The 23,680-nt window shown below is 46.1% G+C and overlaps 1 protein-coding gene across 1 annotated transcript in view; it reads right to left on the bottom strand.

The window, feature by feature from the left end:
* Positions 1-458: 458 nt before the first annotated feature.
* Positions 459-23,680, bottom strand: part of Phlpp1 (PH domain and leucine rich repeat protein phosphatase 1) — a 224,839-nt gene continuing 201,617 nt past the window's right edge. Inside the window, exons 13-17 of the mRNA XM_052200302.1 lie at positions 20,363-20,493; positions 16,829-16,933; positions 7,517-7,711; positions 4,677-4,905; positions 459-2,537 (exon numbers count right to left, since the gene is read on the bottom strand). Coding sequence (XP_052056262.1) covers positions 1,365-2,537; positions 4,677-4,905; positions 7,517-7,711; positions 16,829-16,933; positions 20,363-20,493 — 1,833 coding nt within the window. The 3' untranslated portion in view covers positions 459-1,364. The remainder of the gene's footprint in view (positions 2,538-4,676; positions 4,906-7,516; positions 7,712-16,828; positions 16,934-20,362; positions 20,494-23,680) is intronic.

Here is a 23,680-nt window from a genome sequence, read left to right as displayed (position 1 = left end):
TTACTGGACCCACCCCTGTGCTGTTCTCCTGCAGCCCCACTCACTGGTCTGGCACACCCGCAGGGAGACAGACGTGGGTGCCACCTGTCTTCCACAGACAGCTCTTAACTGACAGCTGCAACAGACCTGTTCACACAATCTCCTGGGAGAGCTGAAAGCCATCATGGTTCTGTAGGAGGTCTGCAGGTCCTCTGCAGCACCCTCCTCTATGCTGTCCCCACCCAGTCCTCTTTCGGTGTCTACCTTGCACAATAATAAAAAGAAAAGGGCGACAGCAGCTGTGTATGCGGTTGACCAGAAGGCCAATTTCACCTCATTCACTGCAGTTGAACTTGAATATTAAGGAAACAAACCCCAGACCATGATGCTAGCTAATGTCACTCCCCACCTAGTCCTTCCAGGCCTAAGCTGGTGTGGCTGTGACACACCTGGAGCAGAGACAAAAGCAGATGACCTAGTACTTGTAAATTTCGCATTTATTATAACAAAGTTATGCCATGTCCATCTGGGCATGTCCATCTGCTTCCATATAACTCTGGATGTGTGGCTGGTATAAGGGACTCTATACAGTCATGCTGATTGTGGCAGCAGGAAGGGGCACAATTAAAAAGTGTCTGGAAAAGGTTCTGGGTTCCCGAGAGCAGGGCCACATTATCTGCACAGAAACACGCTGCACTGGCCCGCGCTGACGATGAGCTAGGTGGGGTGGGGCAGGGGGCTCTCCGGGGCGAGGAAGGAAGGAGTCAGTTACTTAGGCTGTGTCCTTATGCAAGACTACAAGCACTTTAGGCTTCACTATGTAACACTGAGATATTTACAATAGAAATTTCTCAATCAACTGTTCTCTCAGAGAAAATTAGTGAGTCCCAGTGACTTAAGTCACCTGACAGAATAAAGCAACTCCTAGGAGTTAGTCTCCATATTCTACAAATGTCTATCATTTTCAAGACAAAAAAAAAAGGCTTTCCCCACAAAGAAATACACAATACAATATTATTAAATCATTTAGCAATGGCGCCTTGCCCTGCTTTCCAAACAAACAACAAAAAGCCATTTTTAAAAATATTACATTATCATTAACTGTTTCTCTGTAATATATTAAACCTTTTGTTCTTTGTCTTTACACAGCTGATATGTTAGGGAAAGAAGTTAACAAATTTAAATCATATAGGTAAAGTGTCACTAGAAGAAAAGTGGTTAATTATTAAAAGTAACCAATACAAAGAGGCCCTACAGATGCGCTGCAGAGACAGGTGGGGCAGTGTGTGGGGAGGGCATGAAGTAACACCCCTGGTTTAACGTGAGCCTGGGAGACTCTCAGTCTCTCTGCTTAGTTTATTGTTTAAGACAGTACTCAGGCTGGGTCATAGCGGTGTGTCGTAACAGTCTGGCAGGTGATCCATTTGGAAGTGCCGCTGTGGCTGTGGCTGTGGCGGTGGCGGTGGCGGTGGCAGCTGCTGCTGCTGCTGCTGCTCCTGGTGATGTTTCATGATTTCTTTCACTTCCTCTTCCAGCTCTGGGGGTATGATAAACTGATCATCTGGATCAGGCTGAGCCGGGGCTGCAAAATAGCCTCCTGGCTTCCGGAGAGGCGCGTCCGCGGCAACCTCTATCACATTGTGGCTCCTTTCCTGGGGAGCTACAGAGCCGTTAGCCCTGCGTCGTCCAATGGTCCCCACAGCAGAGAAGTCTGCCTTCTTGGACAGACCTGGCTCATCCTCGTTGGCACTGATGACGATGCCCTCGTCGCTGGCCTCGGCTGGCACCTGAAGCAGGTGCTGCTGTCTCTCCTTCTCCTTGGCCCGGCTGCAGTGGATGTCCACCTCCACCTCAACCCGGCTGCCGTTGCTGAACACGCCCTCAATGGGCTCCTCATCATCGCTGTCAAGGCCGTTGTCAGAGAACGCGCTGGAGAACGTGGCACTGGACAGCTGCCGTTGGAAGGAGTTGGACAGGCAGACGGGGTGGAGCATGCAGCGCTGCTCGCTGGGGTAGGCGGGGCTGTTCTCATTCAGGACTCCGGACGGGGGCTCATCAGAGGCTGTGGAGCCCACCTCGCTACTCATCTCGGAGGTAGACAGTTCACTGCTGATCTCGGATGCCATGCCACTGCTGGAGGAGGGCACACCCAGCCCATCTGAGGGCCGGTCCTTGATCACCATGTTGACGGAGGGCGGGAAGATTCCGGGGCTGGGTGGTGGCATGCTCCCTCCAGCACTGAGCTCACAGCAGCAGAAGCTGTCCTCGGTGACACTCAGCTGCACCACCACGGCACTGATGCTGTCATGGCAGCCGTAGCTCTGCGCCAGGGTGCAGAGCTTCTTGGCAGCAGCCAGAGCATCTGGCACATTGCGCACGGCTTCCACAGCCTCTTCGATGGATAGGCTGTCCCACAGCCCTTTGCTGCCCAGGATGAAGAACTCATCCTGTGGCGTCAGAAGCACCGACTGCACATGGGGGCGAGGCACCACACTGGGGTGGAGGAAGGTGTAGCCCAGGATGCGTGTGGACTCTGTCACTCCATTGACCTTGCCGTCCTAGAAGAAGAATTTCCAAAGAGAAGTGAGCACATGCACACGAGGTTACCGAGCCCCTCCCTCCCTCCCTCCCTCCCTCCCTCCCTCCCTCCCTCCCTCCCTCCCTCCGGGCGGGGTGGGCTCCCACGAGGCGGCTCACAGACCCACAGGGCAAGGCTGAGGTGCAGACCCCAGCTTGTAAGGAGCAAGAGGAACACAAGGATTCCCGCCATTCCTTAACAGGGACCGACTGATGCTCGGGGGTAAGTGTCTAAGACAAGCTGAAGTCCAGCCTCACGGGGTGCGGGGCGTGCTGCCTACTACTAGACTCTAGAGAGGTCAGTCCCAGGGAAACACCCGGGGCAGGTACAGTCCAACCTCAGGACTGTCCAACAGCACAACCAGCACGGAGAAGGGCGAGGGACTCTTGTGTGACCCACAGATGTTTGTATGAGTCACAATGCTCATATGTTTGGAGAGGCAATGTTAAGAGAAGTACTTATTTTTATGCTTTTCTTGAACCTCGCTTACAAGGACAAACATAGAAACCTTGGAGCCCAGTCTTAGACAGCTCATGCTGTTTAGACCAGTAGCCAAACCCAGGCCATTTGCTGGGGAAAAGATGAGCACTTTTAAATCTTAGCTACATGCAGCTACTGTGTCCGCTACCTTCCAGGTGTGAGGCTCTCTGCCTTACAGCGAGTCCGCCCCCAACCTCCTACAGAGGTGTGATGAACACAACTTTTGTGAGCCTCTGGACTCACACAAAGTGCCTCTGCAGGAGCATGCCCTGTGCGTCAGCTCAGTGCCCGCCTGCACTGTGCTTCGGGAGTGTCTGCTTGTTCCCGGGGGCCTTCCTGATAGGGCCAGGGGCTGCCTAGGAACCATGATGAGTGAAGCAGGCTTCCCAGCAGTTTGAAACTCCCTTGACTCTAGAAATGACATCCGCCCCTGCCTGGTGTCGGAGCTGGCTACTCCAGCCACTCTTCCTTCAGGCGTCTCCCCAGCTTGTGCTCTGAGGGCGTCTTCAAGATGCAGAAGGGGTGGTGTGAGAACCACTCACTGTCGAAGACGGAGCAGAGCAAGCAGAGGTGAGGCAGAGAAGCCAGGAGAGAGGGAAAGCACGGCTGGCCTAGAAGCCCAAGCGGCAGACCTCTGTCCACCCAGTGCTGCCGCTCAGCTCGCCATGCCCTGGGCAGCATCAGAGTGGCCGCTCCCCTGGCCTGGGGTCAGCGCCACTCCAGCCTTCAGAGCTGCGACAGACGGGGAACCACATTTATATGTATGCTCACGTCCAGGGTCTCACGGCATCTTGGTGTCTTTCTGGGATGCTTAACACAGAATCTCTTTCCCTTCCCCTGGACCTCCAGACAGTGCATTGCTCTGTGAGTTTTACTGCTCAAAGGTTCTTGTTAGTAGACGTGTATCTATGGGTGTTTCCAGGCTGGTGCTGAGTGACTGACATGCTGGTGAGCCGGCTGCAGAAGCCAGCTTTCAAGTTTCACTGACCATGGGTCATGCTACACTGTTATTCTACTTGTTTTCTTTTCTTTTTTTTTTTTCTTCTTTTTTTTAAACAGCAACACTACTGCCATTTGGGACCAGGTAAATCTTTGTTGTGGGACTATGCCCACATTGTAACCTTTTTAGTTACTGGCCCAGCTTCCACTCTATGATCATGTCCCGGTTTTGATGATCAAATATATCTCTAGACCTTGTACTTTGTGTCCTGCCCCTGAGAACTGTATTACTCACTGGGAAAACAGAAAATAGTTATATACAGACCCCGCAGTTATTGTGTCAGACTACCCTTGTAGTAAGGCAGGTGTTTGGCGTGCACTTTACACAGAGCTGAGATACAGAAGCAGACGTGTGTGTGATTTAGGCACTTAAGCAGTGCCTCTGGGGTCCGCTGGGACAGTACCCAGGAAGCATTCCCATGGCCATGCGACTGATGGGTGCCTTATTATTCTATAATACATCAGAGAGATATTCCTCAGTAACCCAACGACAGCAGAGGAATTGACGTTGTAATACCATGGCTTTGCAACGCTAAATCTGAACTAACATCGGGTCCTCTGAGGACAAATGGTTCCTGAGGGGTCCCCACTGAGGGTGCTGCTATGTTCCCCTGCTGTCTGAGGAAAACTGGCTCCTCACCTCAGTGATGATGGCTTTGTGCTGCTTAATCCTCTTCCGCTCCTCTTCACAGCTCATGGTGTACGACCTGGACAGAGACAGTGGCTTCCCATTCCGACAGAGAACTGTTTGGCACTTGCCAACATTGGCAGAGGTCAGAGTAAAGGATCCTCCCAGGTCCATGGGGTCGTGCTTGATGTGGCAGAGGACAGCAGCGCCACCGAGTTTCTGCCCGGCAGTTCCCAGTTTCCTGAACCCAAAGAGAAGGGTGAACACTCAAACACCTTGCCACATTTTGTCATTCTGAAGAAAGGTGACCTGTGTACAGGTCAGAGGTCAGACTCCGCCCTGTCCAGCAAAGCCACTCAGCTCCCAAGAAGAAGGGCCCTGGAATCGACACCGCATGTCCACACAGAGAGGTGTCTGCTCACATATGGAAGGGAAGGATCACCTTCTGATTAAAGGTGGCCCTGGCCTGTTGTGTCTAGCCTGCTGCTCTGCATCAGTTATACAGCCCCAGCACCATTTTCTAAAACATCAAGAAAGTGCTGCTTCTCTTCCCACCTACTTCTCCAAATCCTCTCCATTCCCACAAAAAACTGAATATGTACAAACTCAGTATGTCCATGCATGAACTGCAGACTGACCCTAACCACCATTCTTGTCCATGCAGCCAAGACGTTCATGACCAGCACCTTTGTCCTATGAAAGCTACAGGGACAGCATTCTAGTATCAAACACCAGGTGTTTGGCCTCACCCTCCACTGTCCACTGACCTGTGTACTTACTGAATATTTGGAGCACCTATAAATACTGATCATCACAAAGAGCAAAGAACTCTCATCTCCGTCCAACCAACGCCATCCCTCCAAGCCTCCTGTAATGAGCCTCGACAGCCATAAAAAACAGAAACAACAAGGAAAACCTGCCTCTCTTGCCTAATGAGCGGTGCAAAGACTCTGAAGCACTGTCAGAATCTAAGTTAAACAACTGGGGACAGAGGCAACGGAAACCAGGGACACCTAGCCACACACACCTGACAACTAGGCACAATGAATAGGCGGTTACTCTAAGGACTGAAGTGCTGCCTGATTTTATAACCTGTTAACTAGTAGACAAAAGTCACACAGACACTGCAGGTGGGCCTGCTGTAGGATTCCAAGACCAGATCTGACTGGTGCAGGCTTCTAAGGCAGCATGACTTTCAAATGCACAAAGACTGGTGAGAAAATTGTAACCAGAGACTGCTAAAAGCCTATGTAGATTGTGTGTGTGTGTTGTGTATGTGTTATGTGTGCACATGGTATGTGCATATGTGTGCATCTATGTCTGTGTGTGACATATTTCCTGTCTTCTGGGACAAGGATGTAGCTAAACCAGAAAAGTTACTATGTCTGGTGGCCGGGGCACCTCTGCCTGTGCAGCCTATGGGCCTAGGAGGTACTTTGCTTCACCTCTATGTACTATGGTTTCACAAACAAGATATGAAGAGTAGGACTTGTAAGGCAGAACAACGACTAGTGCTGGTTTTTACTACTGTGCTCAATCGCCGTCTGCACCCACTAGGAATCCGGCAGACAGGGGGAGCATTGGAAGCAAGCGCCAGAACCCTGCCTGCCTGGGCTGTGCAGAGGCAGCTGTAACTGTGGAGGCTGCTCCGGGCAGCATTCCACAGCAGGCAGACACTGTCTATTTTGGTGCACAGCCACCATCTCTGTCAGGTTAGCCACGGGGAGAGGGAGGAAAGGAGAGAGCTCATCCGTGCTGCCACAACCTTGAAAGCAGTAGGATATTTATCGCCGTGGGCCCAGAAGAGCAGGATCTGCAGGACACTCTTCAGTGAGGCAATTTCAATCCACAAAGCCCTCAAGGGGACAAAAGAATGAAAAACTCTTTGACTGAAGGAGCCCTCATAGCACATGACCCGAGAGTTCAAGTCAATGAGCTAGTTCTCGCAGGGACCTGACGCTCCGCTGCAGGTACAGTGACAGGGAGGTAGCAGCCGGGAAGTCGGCAGTGCTTGCATCAGCACTGGATAAGGGAGAGAGGGTAGCATACAAAAATGGTTTAAAGCTACTCTAAAATCTGACCCACTCAGTTTCAAACCAGTGAAAGCATTTCCTATTGGTCAACAAATGGGAAGAGAAATGATCAGTTCCAGAGAGAATTCGCTACACTGTATGAGATCCAAGGAGCCTATTGTGTTCCTCTCGTTGGGGGAGGCGGGGTGTTATAAATAATGAAAATATGTTAGCAACAGAGGCCATTAATGCTCAGTTCTGTGGGAAATGAGATCCCTGTCACTGACTTAAGAAGGAATATCAGTGCATATCAAATTGAAGCACAGCCCATCCGTCCGACTGTCCATCCCTGACAGTGAAGCCTGGCAGCAGCTGCAGCACCGGGCACCAACTGGTCTAATAAGAGAGAAGCATCAACAGGAGCAAGAACAAGTAAATACAGTAGAAGGAGGAAGAGGAGGAAGAGGAAGAGGAGGAGGAGGAAGAGGAGGAGGAAAGGAAGAGGAAGAAGAGGAGGAGGAAGAAGAAGAGGAGGAAGAGGAGGAAGAGGAGGAAGAGGAGGAGGAGGGGGAAGAGGAGGAGGAGGAGGAAGAGGAAGAAGAGGAGGAGGAAGAGGAGGAAGAGGAAGAGGAGGAGGAAGAGGAGGAAGAGGAGGAGGAGGAAGAAGAGGAGGAAAGGAAGAGGAAGAAGAGGAGGAGGAAGAGGAGGAAGAGGAAGAGGAGGAGGAGGAAGAGGAGGAGGACGAGGAAGAAGAGGAAGAAGAGGAGGAGGAGGAAGAGGAAGAAAGGAGGAGGAGGAGCAGCGGCAGGAGCAGCCCCAGCAGTCACTGTCGTTATTTACCTTTGCATGACTATGAATGTATTGATCATGTATTCTTCTTCATTTTTCGTTTTCTGAAGCTCTTCAGCCAAAATGTCACTCATGGTGCACTGGAGAAGGTAGGGCACCTCCACATTCCGGTCTCCATCAAACACACCGTAGAGGGCCTCTCGGTTGTCACGGAAGTTATTCACAGACAGGGCAGCGACACACAGCCTGCAGGTGAAAATACTTGTGATGAGCCCATTCATCTTCCCTTGTTTTACCTAACATGACTCATTCTCCCCGCCCCCCTCTCTCTCCCCCCAACCCCCATGCTGTCATTTTCCCCGCCTCCAGGAGGTTGGGAGGACGAACGTCGCCTGGACGTCTGTATCACTGCCTTCTGCCGTCTCTCACCCTTCTCCTCCAGTTTTAGTGTTGTTAAAATGGTTTTTTAATTCTTTATTTCAAATGTCCCATGTGTGAATGTCTTGCCTGTTCCTGGAGTGAGTTCTAGGTGGTTGTGAGCTGCCACACGAACCCAGGCCCTCTGCAAGAGCAGCATGTGCTCTTAGCTAGAGCCATCTCTTTAGACCCTATTTCTACATTTTAAAGCCCTCATTCTAATTACGTGTGTGTCAAGTGGGGTGAGGGCTGCAGCGATGCATGCAGGTGCCTGTGAGACCTCTGCCCAATTGCAGCTGCAGCAGCTTTGAGAAGGCCTGACATGGGCCGGACGCCACACTGGGGACTGAGCATGACATATGTGCTCTCAACTGCTGCTGCACCATCTCTCCAGTTCCAATGTGACCTTTAGTGGCAATGAAGAAAGGAGAGTAAGAGACATGAAAACTAACATAGGACATAACGTCTACCCTACACACGCCCACAGTTACTAAGGAGAGCAGCCACAGAGGAAGGGTGGCAGCACCACGGGAGCTTGGGCGTGCAGCTGCTGATGCGGCCATGCTCGTTTCTTGGGAGAGGACACAGGCTGCAGGGAAACAGTGTTGGGTGGGGAGCCACTGAGCGCCAGAGGGCAGGATCTGTCCCTCAAATAAAACCAAGGAGCCAGGCACGAGGACACGGGCCTATGATCGTAGCACTCTAAAGGATGGAGTGAGAGAAGCAGAAGTTCAAGATCGGCTTGAACCACACGCAAAGACCCTGCCAACAAACCCCACACAAGCGACAGCCCAGGGAGTCAGGGCGAGAAGTGGATTTGGAAGGAGAGTCAGGGCACTAGATGTGGGGCAGGTATCAAATAGCTTCACACAGAGAACAGCAAGAGCCTTGAAAAGACAGACAGGAACGTTACACACCTTAACACAGCGAAAACTATACCCCTATAGATACGGAGGCTCAACGTGCGATAGTAAAGAACGGCTTAGGTGCACAACACAACCACAGCGCTACAAACCAGGAAGTAGGGAGGCAGGGAGCGGTGCAGAGCTGTGCATGGCAGCAGACGGCCCGTGCAGAACCACAAAGGACAGAACTGCAGAGGAGCTTCTTTCACGTCCTATATACAAACAGTCTAGATCCCAACCAGTGAAGACCAGCCCGAGAAAGCGACCGTTGACCACATTTCAGACACACAACGGAGAGCGTCCCACCTGAAGACTTCACTGCAGAAACACAAAGAGCAGGACAGAGGAGAGCCGATCCTCTCTCTCCTCTCCTCTCCTCTTCTCTCCCTACCCCCCCCCCCCCTCTAAGAAATACACACCTTAAGCACCACAAGCCAGGCATGGTGGCACACACACTAATCCCAGCACTCTGGAAGCAGAGGCAGGCAGACGTTGTAGACTCAAGGCCACCCTAGCCTACAAATAGATTTGAGGATAGCCAAGGTTACACAACACAGAGAAACCCTGTCTTAAAAACAAGCAAACAAGCAAATAAACACAAACAAGAAAGAAAACAAACAAAAAACAAATAGTAAGTTGAAGTTTAACTTAAGCTATTTTTATTAGATATAAATAAAAAACCTAAAAATTACCTCCAAAACCAGAAAAATCAAACCAGATAAAACAAGCAAGATATGACTATATGCTGCCTATAAAAAGGAGCATTTAAAATGCAAAGAGGAAAATAGGTTTAAAGTAAAAAAGTTGAACAGCAGCATAAACCTTCTAGCCAGGTACCAGGAACACTTGCAGCCTGGGACCCAGCGGTCACATGCCTGGGCTCCAGCAGGCTCCTCCATTACCACCCCGCTCCTCCGCCCCGCTCTGCTGCCCCACTCCACCGCAGCCCTGAACAGCTTGCAGGCACCTCTCCCACCCCCCAGCCGCCTCCACTCCCCACACCGAGCTTAGCTGTTCTTACTCCTCACCCTCAGCCTGTAGCAGCCTGCTTGCAGCCTGCAGGTGTCCCCTTGCACCTCAACTCCACCCAGCTCTTGTTCTGACCCAGGCTCCTCCTAGTCTGACCACCCCTGACTCTGCAGACATGTCCTTTTCTACTGCAGCCTACCTGCCTGTCCTTCCTGCAGTCCCACCTCTGGATGTGGACAGGATCCCCTAGCTCTTTCCCACAGCCATTCTCGGCTGTACTTCTAGCCCATCTCTATTACTGTGGCCACTCCCTGACCCGCTGACGTACTCTCTACCAGGGAACCTACAGCTGCACACTTGCACACTTTCCTAAGATCCAGAGAGGGCAGCAGAAACCAAGGAACAGAATGCCCTGCCCAGCAAAGACAGGTCGGATGTCAGCAGCCAGAGTCACCTCAACCATCTGATACCACACGCTAGACACCAGAGGGAAACCACACACAACATCAGCAGAGATAGCGCGCCTGCTACCAGAGGCCCTGGGAAAGGAAGCACAAGACAAGGATTCCAGAATAGGTGCCATGAATGTGTCCAAGGGCCTTAAAGGGGACATGGGTAAATCACCCAGGAAGGCTGTGAAAATACACAGTGGAATGCATAATGAAAACATTTCAAGACATGAGAACAGAAATAGAATTGCCAAAGAAAACCTCAACTGAAAATGAAAAATTTAGGGAAAGAAGAAGCCAAATATTTTTATTTGCAGATGATACAGCTTTATATATAAAAGACCCTTAAAATCCACCTGGAAACTTCTACAGATTAGAAACATCTTTAGCAATGTAGAGGATATAAAATTAACACACAGAAACCAGTAGCCTTACTAAAGGCAAATGACCGAGAAAGAAATCTGGGAAATAATACCTTTTACAATAAACTCAACATACACACACACACACACACACACACACACACACACACACACACACACACACACACAATTCTAACCAAGCAAGGGAAAGACTAGTAATAATAAAACCTTTAAGAAAACAAAGATAGAATCTGAAGCAGGTATCAGGAGGTGGAGAGATCTCCCAGCTTAAGGATGGGTAGGATTAATACAGTGAAAATGACCATCTTCCAAAGCAGCTACAGATTCAACACGATCTCTATCGAAATTCCAACATAATTCACAGAAATAAAACATTAGCTTCATATAAAACACATACCACACATACACCCACACACCCACATACCCCTACCTTAAGAAAGCTAAAACAATCTTGAATAATGAATGAACCACCACTTGAATGATCACAAACCCAGATTTCAAGTTGTACTAAAGAACTATAGTAACAAAACCAGCATTGTATGGAATCAAATTGAAGATACCAGATTTCTTTTTATTTTCAGACAAGCCAAAAATAGACATTGGAGGAAAGACAGCACCTCAGCAAATGGTGCTGGTCAGACTGAATGGTTGCAGGTAGAAGAGTGGGAACATACCCATATTTATCACTATACACAAAACTGAACTCCAAACTGATCAAGGACCTCAACATAATGACAGATACCCTGAATCTGATAGAAGAGAACTAAAGATTTTTCTGGGGGAGAGTCTTGAACTCAGGAGGCAACTTCCTGAATAGAATACAACAGAAGATAATAAGAACAATTACAAATGGGACCTCAGGAAACTGAAAAGCTTCTACAAGGCAAAGGACACCATTATTCAAACAAACTGGCAAGTTCCAGAATGAGAAAAGAGCGTTATCAACTACTCATCCAACAGAGGGTTAATATCTAAACATATAAAGAACTAAAAGAATTGTACATTAAGAAAACAACAAAAAGCAATTAAAAAATAGGATACAGAACCAGGCAGATAATTCTTAAAAGAGAAAATGCAAATGACTGAGAAACACTTAAAGAAATATTTAACAACCTTAATCATTGGGAAAATGCAAATTAAAGTGACTTTGAGAGTCTATCTTAGCCAGTCAAACCGGTCAAGGTCAGTAGACAAAAGACAGCTAGCCCAGAGTAGAGGTGGGGAATGAGGAACACAGACTCATCACAACAGTGGGAATGCAAATGTTTACAGTCACTACAAAGCTTGGAAGCTATCTACCTCAAGATCCAACACATTTGGAAGGAGATAAAATAGACAAATTCCTTGAAATGTATAAATTACTAAATACATTTAAGAGCAGATACTAAAGAAAATATCTCAAATGCTAAATGAAATGTTTGATTAAAAACACAAGAAAATTCCAAACCAAACTGCTGGTATTGTCCTCCAAACATTTAAGGAAGATCTGAAGTCCACTCTGTACAAACTTCAAAAACTCTTTCCCATTTTACAAAGTTGATATTACCATGGCACCAAAACCAAGAAATGACGTGGGAAACTGCAGATCAACATTCATCATGGAGCACAAGCATCTGCTACAACTCACCAGCAACGGAATTCCAAGGTGTATAAAAAAGTATCAATGTATGATAAATGTGGAATTTATCTTAGAAATACAAGACCATGCTAACATTTTTAAAATAACCAAAGCTGGAAAGATGGCTCAGCAGTTAAAAATTCAAAATGCTTTTGTAGACAACTGGAGTTGAGTTGCCACCAACTACATCTGGTTCCCACCAACTACGTCTGGTTCCCACCAACTACATCAGAACCCCTTGTAACAGCAGCTCCAGGTGGAACACGGTGATTCTAGACTTGGGCACCTACTTTCACCTTAACATGGCCACAACACACAGACATAGTCACACATAATTAAAACAACACACCTGTGAGTGGGGTATGGTGGCACACACCTTTAATCCCTGAACTTGAGTGACAAAGGCCAACAGATCTCTGTGAGATCAGGGCCAGCCTGGATTACACAGAATTCCAGGCCAACCAGGACGATGAGTATTGTTGTTACTTGAGAGAGTATAATAATACAAATAAAAAACAACCAAACTAGTTCACAATATCAGATTCAGAATAGAAAAAAATATGATGTCTCATATATAGCAAATGCCTGTGACAAAATGTGACAACCCCAAATACCATCCATTCACCCACTCCCAGTTGGTTTGATCCTGTGCCAGCCAATATGCTGGCACAAATTGGGTCAATGGTCAAGGTCCTCTCCCCTACTGAGCAGCAACCTGCAGGGGCAGTAGTTGAGAAAGATCACTCTCTTTTGAGGGTGTGGCTCTGGCAGCCCCCACCCATGCTCCAGAGTACCCACCCACACTCACATATGTGTCGCACTAACTGGATTTAGGAGCTTATAAGAACAAACAACAATAACTACAAGGCTGGAGCAAGTCCTGTGAGCTATGGGGAGCTGGGGGGAAATGAAGGCTAGTCATGACCATCACTTCATGCATGTATGACATTCTCACGAATAGAAGTGCTAAGAAGACAGCTCGGCGGTTGGGAGCACTTGCTGCCTTGCCCAGGGCCTGAGCCCAATTGCAGCACTCACAAGGGGGCTCACAGTAACTGACTCCAGGGATCTCATACCTCTCTTGACCTTCACAAGCACCCTGCATGGATGTAGCTCAAACATAAATGGAGACAAAGCATCCATTTATACACGCATGCACACACACACACACAAACAGAAAAAGAACAAATTGGATATAAAATAATTTTCTTAAACTGTATAAAGTTTTGTTTGTTTGGTTTTTGTCAATTTGGCACAGGCTTGGGTCATGGGTTATCTAAAAAAATGGGACTCTAACTGAAAAAAATGCTTCCATCAGATTGTCCTGTAGGCACGTCTGTGGGACATTTCTTCATTAAAGAAGGGACGTGTGGGAGGGCCCTGCCCACTGTGGTGGCGCTACCCCTGGCAGGACATCCTAGGTTGGAAGAAAGCAGGCAGAGAGCACGGTAGTGAGGGAGTTCTCAGCCTCTGATTTAGTTCTTTCCTGAATTCAGGCTCCTACCTAAAGTCACTGCCCTGCTCTACCAGCATGATGGACTGTAAGCTGTAACAAGTCCTCTCTTCCAAAGCTGTACTTAGCCATGGTGTTTTGTCATAGCAACAGAAAGCAAACTTAAGAGAGTTGTTATAAAAATAACTTAAAAACCCAAAGTAGTTCCTGTAAAATCAGAAGTGAGACAGGGCTGTCTATTCTCTCCACTGAAATGCAATACAGGGCTAAAATCTAGCTACAGCTATACGATAAGACAAAGAAGCAGAAGGGATACAAAAAAGAAGGAAGGTATCATGCTACCATATCCCTCTACTTGTGGACAATATAAAACCCTTGCACCCCACAGGAAAACTCTCAGAAATGTCAAAGGTTAGCAGAGTAAGACAAAATCAGTAACAGTCCTGTATACCAAGAAGATTCCCACAGTGCTGAGAAAGACATAGAAATAGATCTTAATAGCTTTTTAAAGCTCACAATCACTTTAAAAATCATTAAAAACAAATATAGACAACAATAAAACACATAGGAATATACCTACCCCCCCCCCAAAAGAGTGAAAGACCTGTACATTCATGGGCAGGCAGAACTGGTTTCTGAAATGACTATAGTACAAAACAGCATTTACAGTTTCATGCAATGTCCACCAACTCTTAGCACCTTTACAGAACTGGAACAAACTATCCTGAAATTCACAGAGCAACACAAAGGACTTGGAATAATTGATGCAATCCTGAACAAATGAATACTGCTGGATTTCAAATTATAGTACCCAACTAACTACTACAGAACAAACTACAAGATCTTCTACAGAAACAGACACACAGACCAAGGGAACAGAGCACCCAGAGATAAACCCGAGAGCTCAAGCGTGGTTAATATGCCCAGTGAGGCCCCACTGGAGAAAACCAACTTCCCCTTGTCAAGCAGGTATCAATCGCAGATAGCCTGGTGGGTAAGAGAAGGAGTCAGTAGCCTCTTCCCCCTCGTAGTGCTGGGACCCATCTGGCTGAATGTGCAGGCCCATGCACCTGCCACAGTCTCCGTGGCCACAAGATTTCTAACCAAGATGCTGAACGCATACACTGGAGACAAGATAGCCATCTTCCATAAATGATGCTGAGAGTGAACCTAAATCCCCAGCTTTCCCCTGGATGAAGGCAAATTAAATGGATCAATGAGGCCCACTGCTATCATCTTAAAATTCTACTATTTTTCTTCATGGAGCAGAGTAAAGTAGTTTGTTTAAAATCAGGTGGTCACTCTTAGATACCTTTTCTCCCGAAACTAGTTTGAGTCTGAGAAGGGCCCAAATTACCCACGTGCACTCCCTGCTTGGGTTTTCCCCAGAGGAGCTAAGCCTACTGAGAAGAAAGCAGCTCTACACAGAGAGGAGAACAAGAACAGAGATCATCGAGATCTGGAGGCACAGACGCTGAATGACCCTTACACACAGGAAAGGACCATCCTTCCTTGGTCCCGGTAAGGCGACCTGGCATTTATAAGGGAATAACACACAAACATCTAGGAAAACAAAGACAAAATAACCCCATAGCCCCCCACCCCATAAACACAAACAAACTAACAGGCAGACAAACTAAACAAAACAACAACAAAGTGCCCCCAAGCACATGTGGTTTGTTCTGGGTAAGGGAGGCGGGCTGGACGTGCTGGGGTTCGGGGTGCCGTTTGCCTTCTGTTTCTTGATCTCGCTGGCTGGCTGCAAGTGTGTTCACCCCAAGACAACTCACAGGCCAGTGCACTTGCTACTTACACACTTTTCTTGATCTTAAGTAAAAAAAAAAAAAAAAAGTGCAGGAAAACCAAATCTAATAGTTGCTTGCTTAACTCACATACATGAGTAGATAGCCAATGTCCTAGAATTAGAAAATAGCCACATCCTGAATCTGTAAAACGCCTCCTCTAGTCAAACCCGGAACAGCCTCTACAATGGCGTCCTGAGTGTCCACTCTCCTCCTTCACACAGGGAGAGCGCAGTGAGCACAGTCGGAGCCCAGGCAGACCGGAGGCTGCCCGCCCTGCCTCCCGTGGGTGTTGAGCCTTAGTGGAGCCGACGGCAAAGCCACGTCACCTTACTGGGTGTCTTTCCTATGCCCAGAAAGACTCAGCATGGTGGCACAGCCCCACCTTTTACTCTCCATACAAGGCATTCAGAAAGTGTGGTCCTCAACCCTGGACACTTTAGAATCACCTCAGATACCTTAAAAGTTTCTGATGAAGTGGGTCAAGGAGCCAGTGAGAAGGCTGGGAGGGCCTCTGTCTCTGTGTCTCTCTCAGTGTATGCTGGTCTTGTTTTTTTCCCAACCTCCTGCCTCCACCTCCTGCCTCCCCCTTCTGAATTTGGGAATTATAGGCCTGTATGGGAATACTGTTGTTTTATCTGACTGGTTGTAACTACGTCCATGATTTAACAAGCTTATTACTGGATCATTTTCTACTTTCTATTCATTCATTACTTTCAATATTTTGTGTTCTTGTACCTTACCCAAAAAAATTATGACTAATTTGTAGGACTCTGCTTTTCTAATCATCAGTTCCTCTTCATATAACGTGAGCAAGTCTGATCATCTTGATTGCATTGTCAGGAAAAATCTGCATTCCTACCTAAGAGAGGGTGCCCAGTGGAAACAGTTTATAAAAAGAAATTCCAATGAATTACTACTAGGGGCAGAAGCAGCCGACATGACAGGGAATTGAGATGAAAGGCTGCCAAGCTAGTTTAGAATGTAGGCATATTACAGTAGGCAATGTAAGTCATCCTGAGTATACTTCTTCTCTCTCGGTAAACAGACTTCCCAGAAAGATAAACTGGCTTTTCAAAGGCAGAGATACATTTCAATCCTTAGGCTTTCCCAAACACTGGAGGTTTACACAGATACAATGTGTCAGTTACACTGTATCCTAGCAACATCTCTCACAAAAGAAGAGGATGCGATGCCAAAGGTCATCCACCCGGTGCTTAAACACTGAGGAGTGAGCCTCACTCTGCAGTAACATGCTCTAAGAAACTCAAGGACACAAGGAAGCACCTTCCTTTCCTTTCCAAGGATGCAGGTCTCCTACCCAAGAAAAGAGGCCTACATTTGGGGTCCGCAGTCTCACAACATACTTGTTCTTGACTCCTGAGGCTTCAGTGTAACCATGACTCCACACTGCTGGGGCTCCCGATGCATCGCCTGCTGACGGCTGGTCAATCTTGAAGCAGCGGATGTTACTAAGGGGAGAAAGTGACAGGACTCATCAGGGACAGACGCGTGAGATCTGCTGCCCTTACCAGAGAGGACACTGCTAAGCACTCCTCACTGTCCACCTCTGCTGTGTCCAGCGAATGAAATATGTATGGGCATCAGGAAGCTGCTCTGCGGGTACCTTTCGCTGGCACCGAGAACGAGGGTGTGCACGTGGCACAGACTTCACGGTGACGCAGAGCAGCAGTGAGACATCGACACACTGTACACTACACGTCAACCCTTAGCGTGAGTAAACAACACAGCGGAAGACAGCAGGGGGATGGCTCAGGTGGTAAAGTACTTGTAGAAGCCCAGAAATTAAGTTTGTACAAGTACTTTACTGCATAAAAAGTTGCAGTGCCAGCACTGAGGGGAGACAGGAATCCCTGGTCAGCCAGCCTAGCGTATGGTGAGCCCAGATCCAGTGAGGGAACCTGCCTCAATGAAAAAAAAAGGTGGATGACTCCTGAGGAATGCGGGTGACCTCTGGCTTCTATGAGCATCTGCACACACACAAACATGAATACAGACAGACATAAAACTAAACCTAAAAGCAAACAGAAATTAAGTGTCATGTTAAGTTATAATTCTTACACCATGAACTGGGTACTCAAACTTGATAAGAACAAATTCACAGTTGTGTGATAAAGAAGTCTTCAGTATTCACTACAAACCCAAGTCTTCCCATATCATCTACTCAAATAGCCAACAAACACTACTGAGGATTCCCTACTTCCTAGATCTTTCAGTGTTTTCATTAGACGTACAACCCACACACCAGACATGTAAAATCACATTAATAAATGATTAGTTCACTCCACATTCTAAGATGTGAGACTTGGGTTCTCTCTCAGCAACTGACTACTGATGGTGCCCTTCCACAGACACTGATAATTTTTATTGACTAAAGAATTTTCACAGAAATAATTCCATTTTCCAATAATTATACAAAAACTACTAATGTTTCTCCCTTATTGAAAAATCTTTTGTAATGAAGCAATGGCCTGTGTAGCTAACTAGGTAACTAAGTAGCCTCCCAGGAAGCTGGCTGTGTGCACTGTCTGTCACGTTGATGTATGAAAAGGGAAGGGGCCATGGGGAGTTCTCATATGGCTTCACTCTAGCTCCTGGACAAGCACATCCCCAATCACAGTAATATGTGGAAACTCTCCAGAGTTACTAAGAAGACTCAGGATACTAACCAGAAGGTAACATTTTCAGTATTATGATTCATCCTTAGTAATTGTTTACTGAGAGCACAACGCCTTCACCACAGAAGGTCAGTCACTCCAGTAACATATGCTTACTGCAGAGACTTTACCAGCTTTCATTTTTTTGCTTTATAACTGTGGGATCCCTTATCTATCATCTACCTGTCTGTCTGTCTGTCTGTCTGTCTATCTATCTATCTATCTATCTATCATCCATCCATCCATGAATGTATGTATGTATGTATGTATGTATATATCTACCTATCATCCATGTATGTATGTATGTATCATCTATGTATGTATGCATGTATCTATCATCCATCCATCCATGTATGTACATATGTATGCATTTATCTATCTATCTATCATCCATCCATCTATGTATGTATGTATGTACGTATGTATGTATCTACCTATCATCCATGTATGTATGTATGTATGTATCTATCATCCATGTATGTATGTATGTATGTATGTATGTATGTATGTATGTATCTATCTATCTATCATCTTGCATTTATATCATCTATGGTGGTTCAGCATATTTTTCTATGTTCAGCATATTTGTCTACATTCTGACACAAAAATTTTTCAAGCTACTTTATATTCATTTCAAATATAACTAGAAATATCCTGATGCCTATCTCTGTGCTTAAAATAAACACTAATTGCTTTTTAAAATGAAAGTGTGAACTGAGGATCTATGAAGAGTTGATGACCTCTGGGGGATACAGTCAGTTTTCTTTGAGGGTATGGTAGGCTGACCATATCCCAGGGGATGGCCCCACACCTGGGTTTATCTGAGTGGATGAGTTATTTAAACCTCACAAAGTTTCAGGGATTAGGAAGTAGGAGTGCATCTAGAAGAAACCGTGGGAGAGGTTGGGGGTTGGGGATAAAAAAAAAAGACAGAGGAAAAAAAATAAAGAAAAGAGTTTTAGATACAGATGCCTGACCCACAGGATGGTTTTAGAGTCTGACAGGATGTCAGGTTAGCTCCTTGTAAAGGACTCTGCACTGCACCGGCTTTTCTCACAGAGCCAATCCCCAGGGCTTGAATATTTGTTGTTTTCTTAATATACTAGTAAGCTTGAACATTTTTTAATTTCTTTTGTTAAATATTAATGTCCTTGGCTCATTTTCTAGTTTTGAATGAAAACTGTTTTTTGAAAAAATAAAGATTTATTTTTAAGTCTGTGTATGTGCACATGCATTAACATGTGTGCAGGTGTCTGCTGATGTCATCAGATCCCCTGCTCCTCTGCAAGAACAGCGTATGCTCTTAATTGCTCAGCTGTCTTTCCAGCCCATCTGGAACATGGGACATCTTTACTCACTTATATGAGTAGGATCCAGTAATAATGTCAATGCTTTAAATTAGTTTTTCAAGTATTTTTTCCCAGTTGTAATTTTCATTTTAGATTTACTTTAAGTAGTTGTAGGAATTGATGAAAACACGTGTAAAGTCTGTGTGTGTGTTAGTCACATAGACTGATTTCTTTGAGAGTTCCTCAACTCTTTCTGATATAACTACTTAAAGGGGAATATGGAGAACTCTTAATACCCAGGATCTATCCTGTGGAGTGTACTTTAGGCATGTGCAGGTACTTACAGGCAGAATGTGTGCATACTTAATTTGAAAAAAAGAATAATACGTGTACAAATCTCTTCATAAGTTTCCTTTGTATAATAACATACTATAAAAACATTTTTTTTGATTACTTCTACAGCTCGACATCAGAATGTTAATGGCTGCAGAGTATCTGTGAAGCACAATTCATCCAGTTAAGTCTATCTGGAGTTCTGGGATGAACATCCACACAGCGGCAGCTTTTCTAGTGAGGCCACCCTTAAGCTTCAACCAGTCACATGACCAGCATCCACCATGAGCTCCCTCGAGAAGGAAGAAAACCCAGTAATATCTAACTGTAACTACTTTGCACTTCCAGTTTTTTAAAAAAAGGATCCAGATTTTAGTTTCTAATAACTTCCTTCACATCATGTATCTTTCAAAATGTTTCTGTGACATTTGCATTAGACGTTACAGTCATGTGACTTCTCTCCCACTGTGGATGGTGCCCTCCTGTTTTCTTTCTGTGTATATGGCTACGTGAAAGGAATCTTCCAGTTCGCGTGTGTATGAAGTTGTAAACCCCACTGCTAGTGAACACAGCAGAGGCCACAATGCTTTGCAATACTCACTTGAGCAGCTCCAAGCTTTTGTGGTCCAGGGCAAGGCGTGGGTTTCCAGTCAGGTCGAGCTCCTGCAGCTTAGGTGGCAGGTTTTCTGGTAACGTGATTTCACTCAGCTCATTACAGCTCAGATCGACACACTGGTGGAAACAAGAAAAATGATCTGGAGAGGTTGCAGGCCCCCAACCTGCGCTCTGCAGATAAGCACTGGTCAATAAAAATGGCAGCTGCCTGCAGCTCCTCCATAGACACTTAAGGTCTGAGCTACATAAACTGTTTCACTTTCTTTGACTCCACCATTAATCTTTTCCATTAAAGTTTACTTCTGCATTTAAGATAAAGCATTAACTGAAAAAAATCTTAAGGGTGGGCCCTTTGCCCATCCATGGCTTGTATCTGTGCCCACTTGGATCTTCAGGGTTATAACACCCTCATTAACATGAACCCCAAGGGCCTTCTTAATGCAAAACAAAAGATGAGGAAGATACAGAACTTACAAAATCAAACCAAACCTGGACAACAAGAAAACAAATAACCCAATTTTAAAAATGGGGTATAGAATGAACCACAGTTTTCAAAAGATGCAACACAAAGCCGAGAGAGACAGACAGACAGACATAAAGAAGTGTTGGCTTCCTCAGCCATCAGTGACCTGCAAACAAACCCACTGGGACATCTTACACCAGTCAAAATGGCCAAGATCAATGAAGTAAATGACAGCCTGAAGCAAAGATACGGGCAGGAAGAACCTTTGCTCATACATGGTGGGAGTGCAGACTTGTAGAGCCACTATGGAAACCAGTGAGGCAGTTCCTCAGGAAACAGGGAATAGATCTACCTTAAGATCCAACTATACCACTCTTGGGCACATACGTAAAGGACTGCATAGCCTACTCTAGAGGCACCTGCTCACCCATGTTCATTGCAGCTCTATTTATAATAGACAGAAATCGGAAAAAGCCTAGAGAGCCACCAACTGAAGAATGGATAATGAAAATGTGGAACAGCTGCACAATGGAAAATGATTCAGCTGTTAAGGGAAAGGAAATGATAGGATTTTAGGTAAATGTCACTAGGAAAAAGTCATCTTGAGGGAAGTAACCCAGAACCAAAAGGGTTGTGTGCTTTGTCTTCTATGTGGATGCTGGCGTGTCAGCTTCAGATTTGTGTTTTAATAACCACAGAGGTTATGTACCCAGTAAGAGATCAGTGGGGAAGGGGACTTCCACAGAGGGGAAAAGGAGTACAGAGCTATAAACAGATGAGAGGGAGACTAGGGGACTAGATGGGAGAGGGGCTGGAAAGAAGGGCAAAGGAGAGAATGTGCTGTGGGACCTGATAGCAATGGCCATGTGAAAAGCATTTGGAAGCCTACTACTTGTAGAAGCTTTCTAAAAGGTAGACAATCATGAAAGGACTCTAAATGGAGTCACCACATAATAGGCACCAACACTCCAACCTTACGCCACCAAGTAAAACTTGAGTGCCAGGAAGTTTTTAGTCTATTGGTCAATGGTGCTCAATGGAGCTCCCAAACATCATAGTCTATTGAATACTTTCCACAATTTGATGCCAAGTCTCTGTTGCTGAAGAAAACACTGTTTTTGAACAGAGAGCTTGAGCTGTGCCCAGCTGTAAGCTCCAGTCCTAGTGACTAGTGTTCATGGAACTGGGTGGTACTCTGCATGCTTCTGGAGGAGAAAGGTCCCTGTCACTATCAGCAGCTATAAATCAACTCGCCTGCATGCACACTGGTGCAACAGTGGCAGATGCTGGTGACCAACCACTTTTTGACTGGATGTAATGAAGGTCCTCTCCATGAGATGGAGCCCATACCTAACACTGCCAAAGTTGGCAAGAACCTGAAACTACACGGGAGACCAGCCTAGGGTCTGCTCAAGGAACAGAGAAAGAAGCGACTCGTCATGATTTACTGCTACATCTATAGATCAACGTTTCACTCAACCCCATTAGAGAAGCTTCTTGCAGCAGATAGGAAGACCTACAATGGACAATGGACAGAGTGAGACTTTGGAGCACTCAGTCCTAAAGGAGATGTCTTTATTAAATCCCTCACCCCAGAACAGGAGGTGGAGAGACTACAAGAACCCGAGGGGATGGATACTCCCTAGGAGCTTCTTCAGACATCCGGACTAACGCACATATGACATCAGAGACGTGGCACCAGGCACAGACCCGTTATAGGCTCAAGCCAGAAGAGATCTCAGTATTGAAAGGGGGTTGTGGACACCAGGTCCCACTGTTAACCAAGGCGCTGATCACCAAGAATAACAAAGGAAAAATCAATGTGCAGTGTCACTGGGTAATTAACCACACTCCAAGGCCAGCCATGTCCTCAGAGGTGAACAAACTTACTGGCATTTTGTGGGCTTTTGTTTCATTTTGCGTTGTTGTAGCACTTTTTGTCTTTGGACCTTTTGCCTGTTTGTTGTGGTTTTTGTTTTTGTGGATTTTTTTTTTTTTGTCTTTTTGCTTCTTGTTATTTCTTTCTATTTTTCAAAGTCAAAATGAGAAAGAAAGAACAAAGTTAGCTGGGTAGGAAGGTAGGGGAGGATCCAGAAGGATTTTTGGGGAGGGTATAATCAAAATATACTATATAAAAGTATAATTAAGAATTTATCCCGCCAGGCAGTGGTGGCGCACGCCTGTAATCCCAACACTTGGGAGGCAGAGGCAGGCAGATTTTTGAGTTCGAGGCCAGCCTGGTCTACAGAGTGAGTTCCAGGACAGCCAGGGCTACACAGAGAAACCCTGTCTTGAAAACAACAACAACAAAAAAACCCCAAAACAACAAAAAAAGAATTTATCCACTGAACTTCTATCAGACGAAGAAAAAGACGTAGGAAAAGATTGATGATGCAAGAACACAGGAGACAAAAGCAGCAACGCCGGGCTGCTGCATCGTCAGTCTGGGAGTGACATCACAGCGTGGGGAAGAACGGCCAGGTCAGAGAACCAGCTGGGCAGGCAAACCTTCTCTGTCATACAGTCGTACCTCCTGACAACTATGTGACTACACAGACCCTGAATTCTGAAATCAACATAGGAATGTTTGTCAGTCTACATTAGAATCAACAGCTAGATTATAAAGATTTTATTAGGAAACAAAAAAACTGGAGAAAAAGATGCCTAAGTAGAGAAAGATAACTGACCGGAAATGAGCCTGCCAACGGACTGAACCCATCCGAGCCTACATTTCACTGTAAGAACAGAAGCTAAAGTACAGCACTGCCTTTCTGAAGTTGTACTTGCATATAGTTATTCAAGTCTACTTAGTATTTAGTATTTAAACTCCATCTGTAGGTA

Source organism: Apodemus sylvaticus, chromosome 12 (genome assembly GCF_947179515.1).
Source record: "Apodemus sylvaticus chromosome 12, mApoSyl1.1, whole genome shotgun sequence".
Classification (NCBI taxonomy): domain Eukaryota; kingdom Metazoa; phylum Chordata; class Mammalia; order Rodentia; family Muridae; genus Apodemus; species Apodemus sylvaticus.
This window is presented reverse-complemented; position numbering and strand designations above follow the sequence as displayed.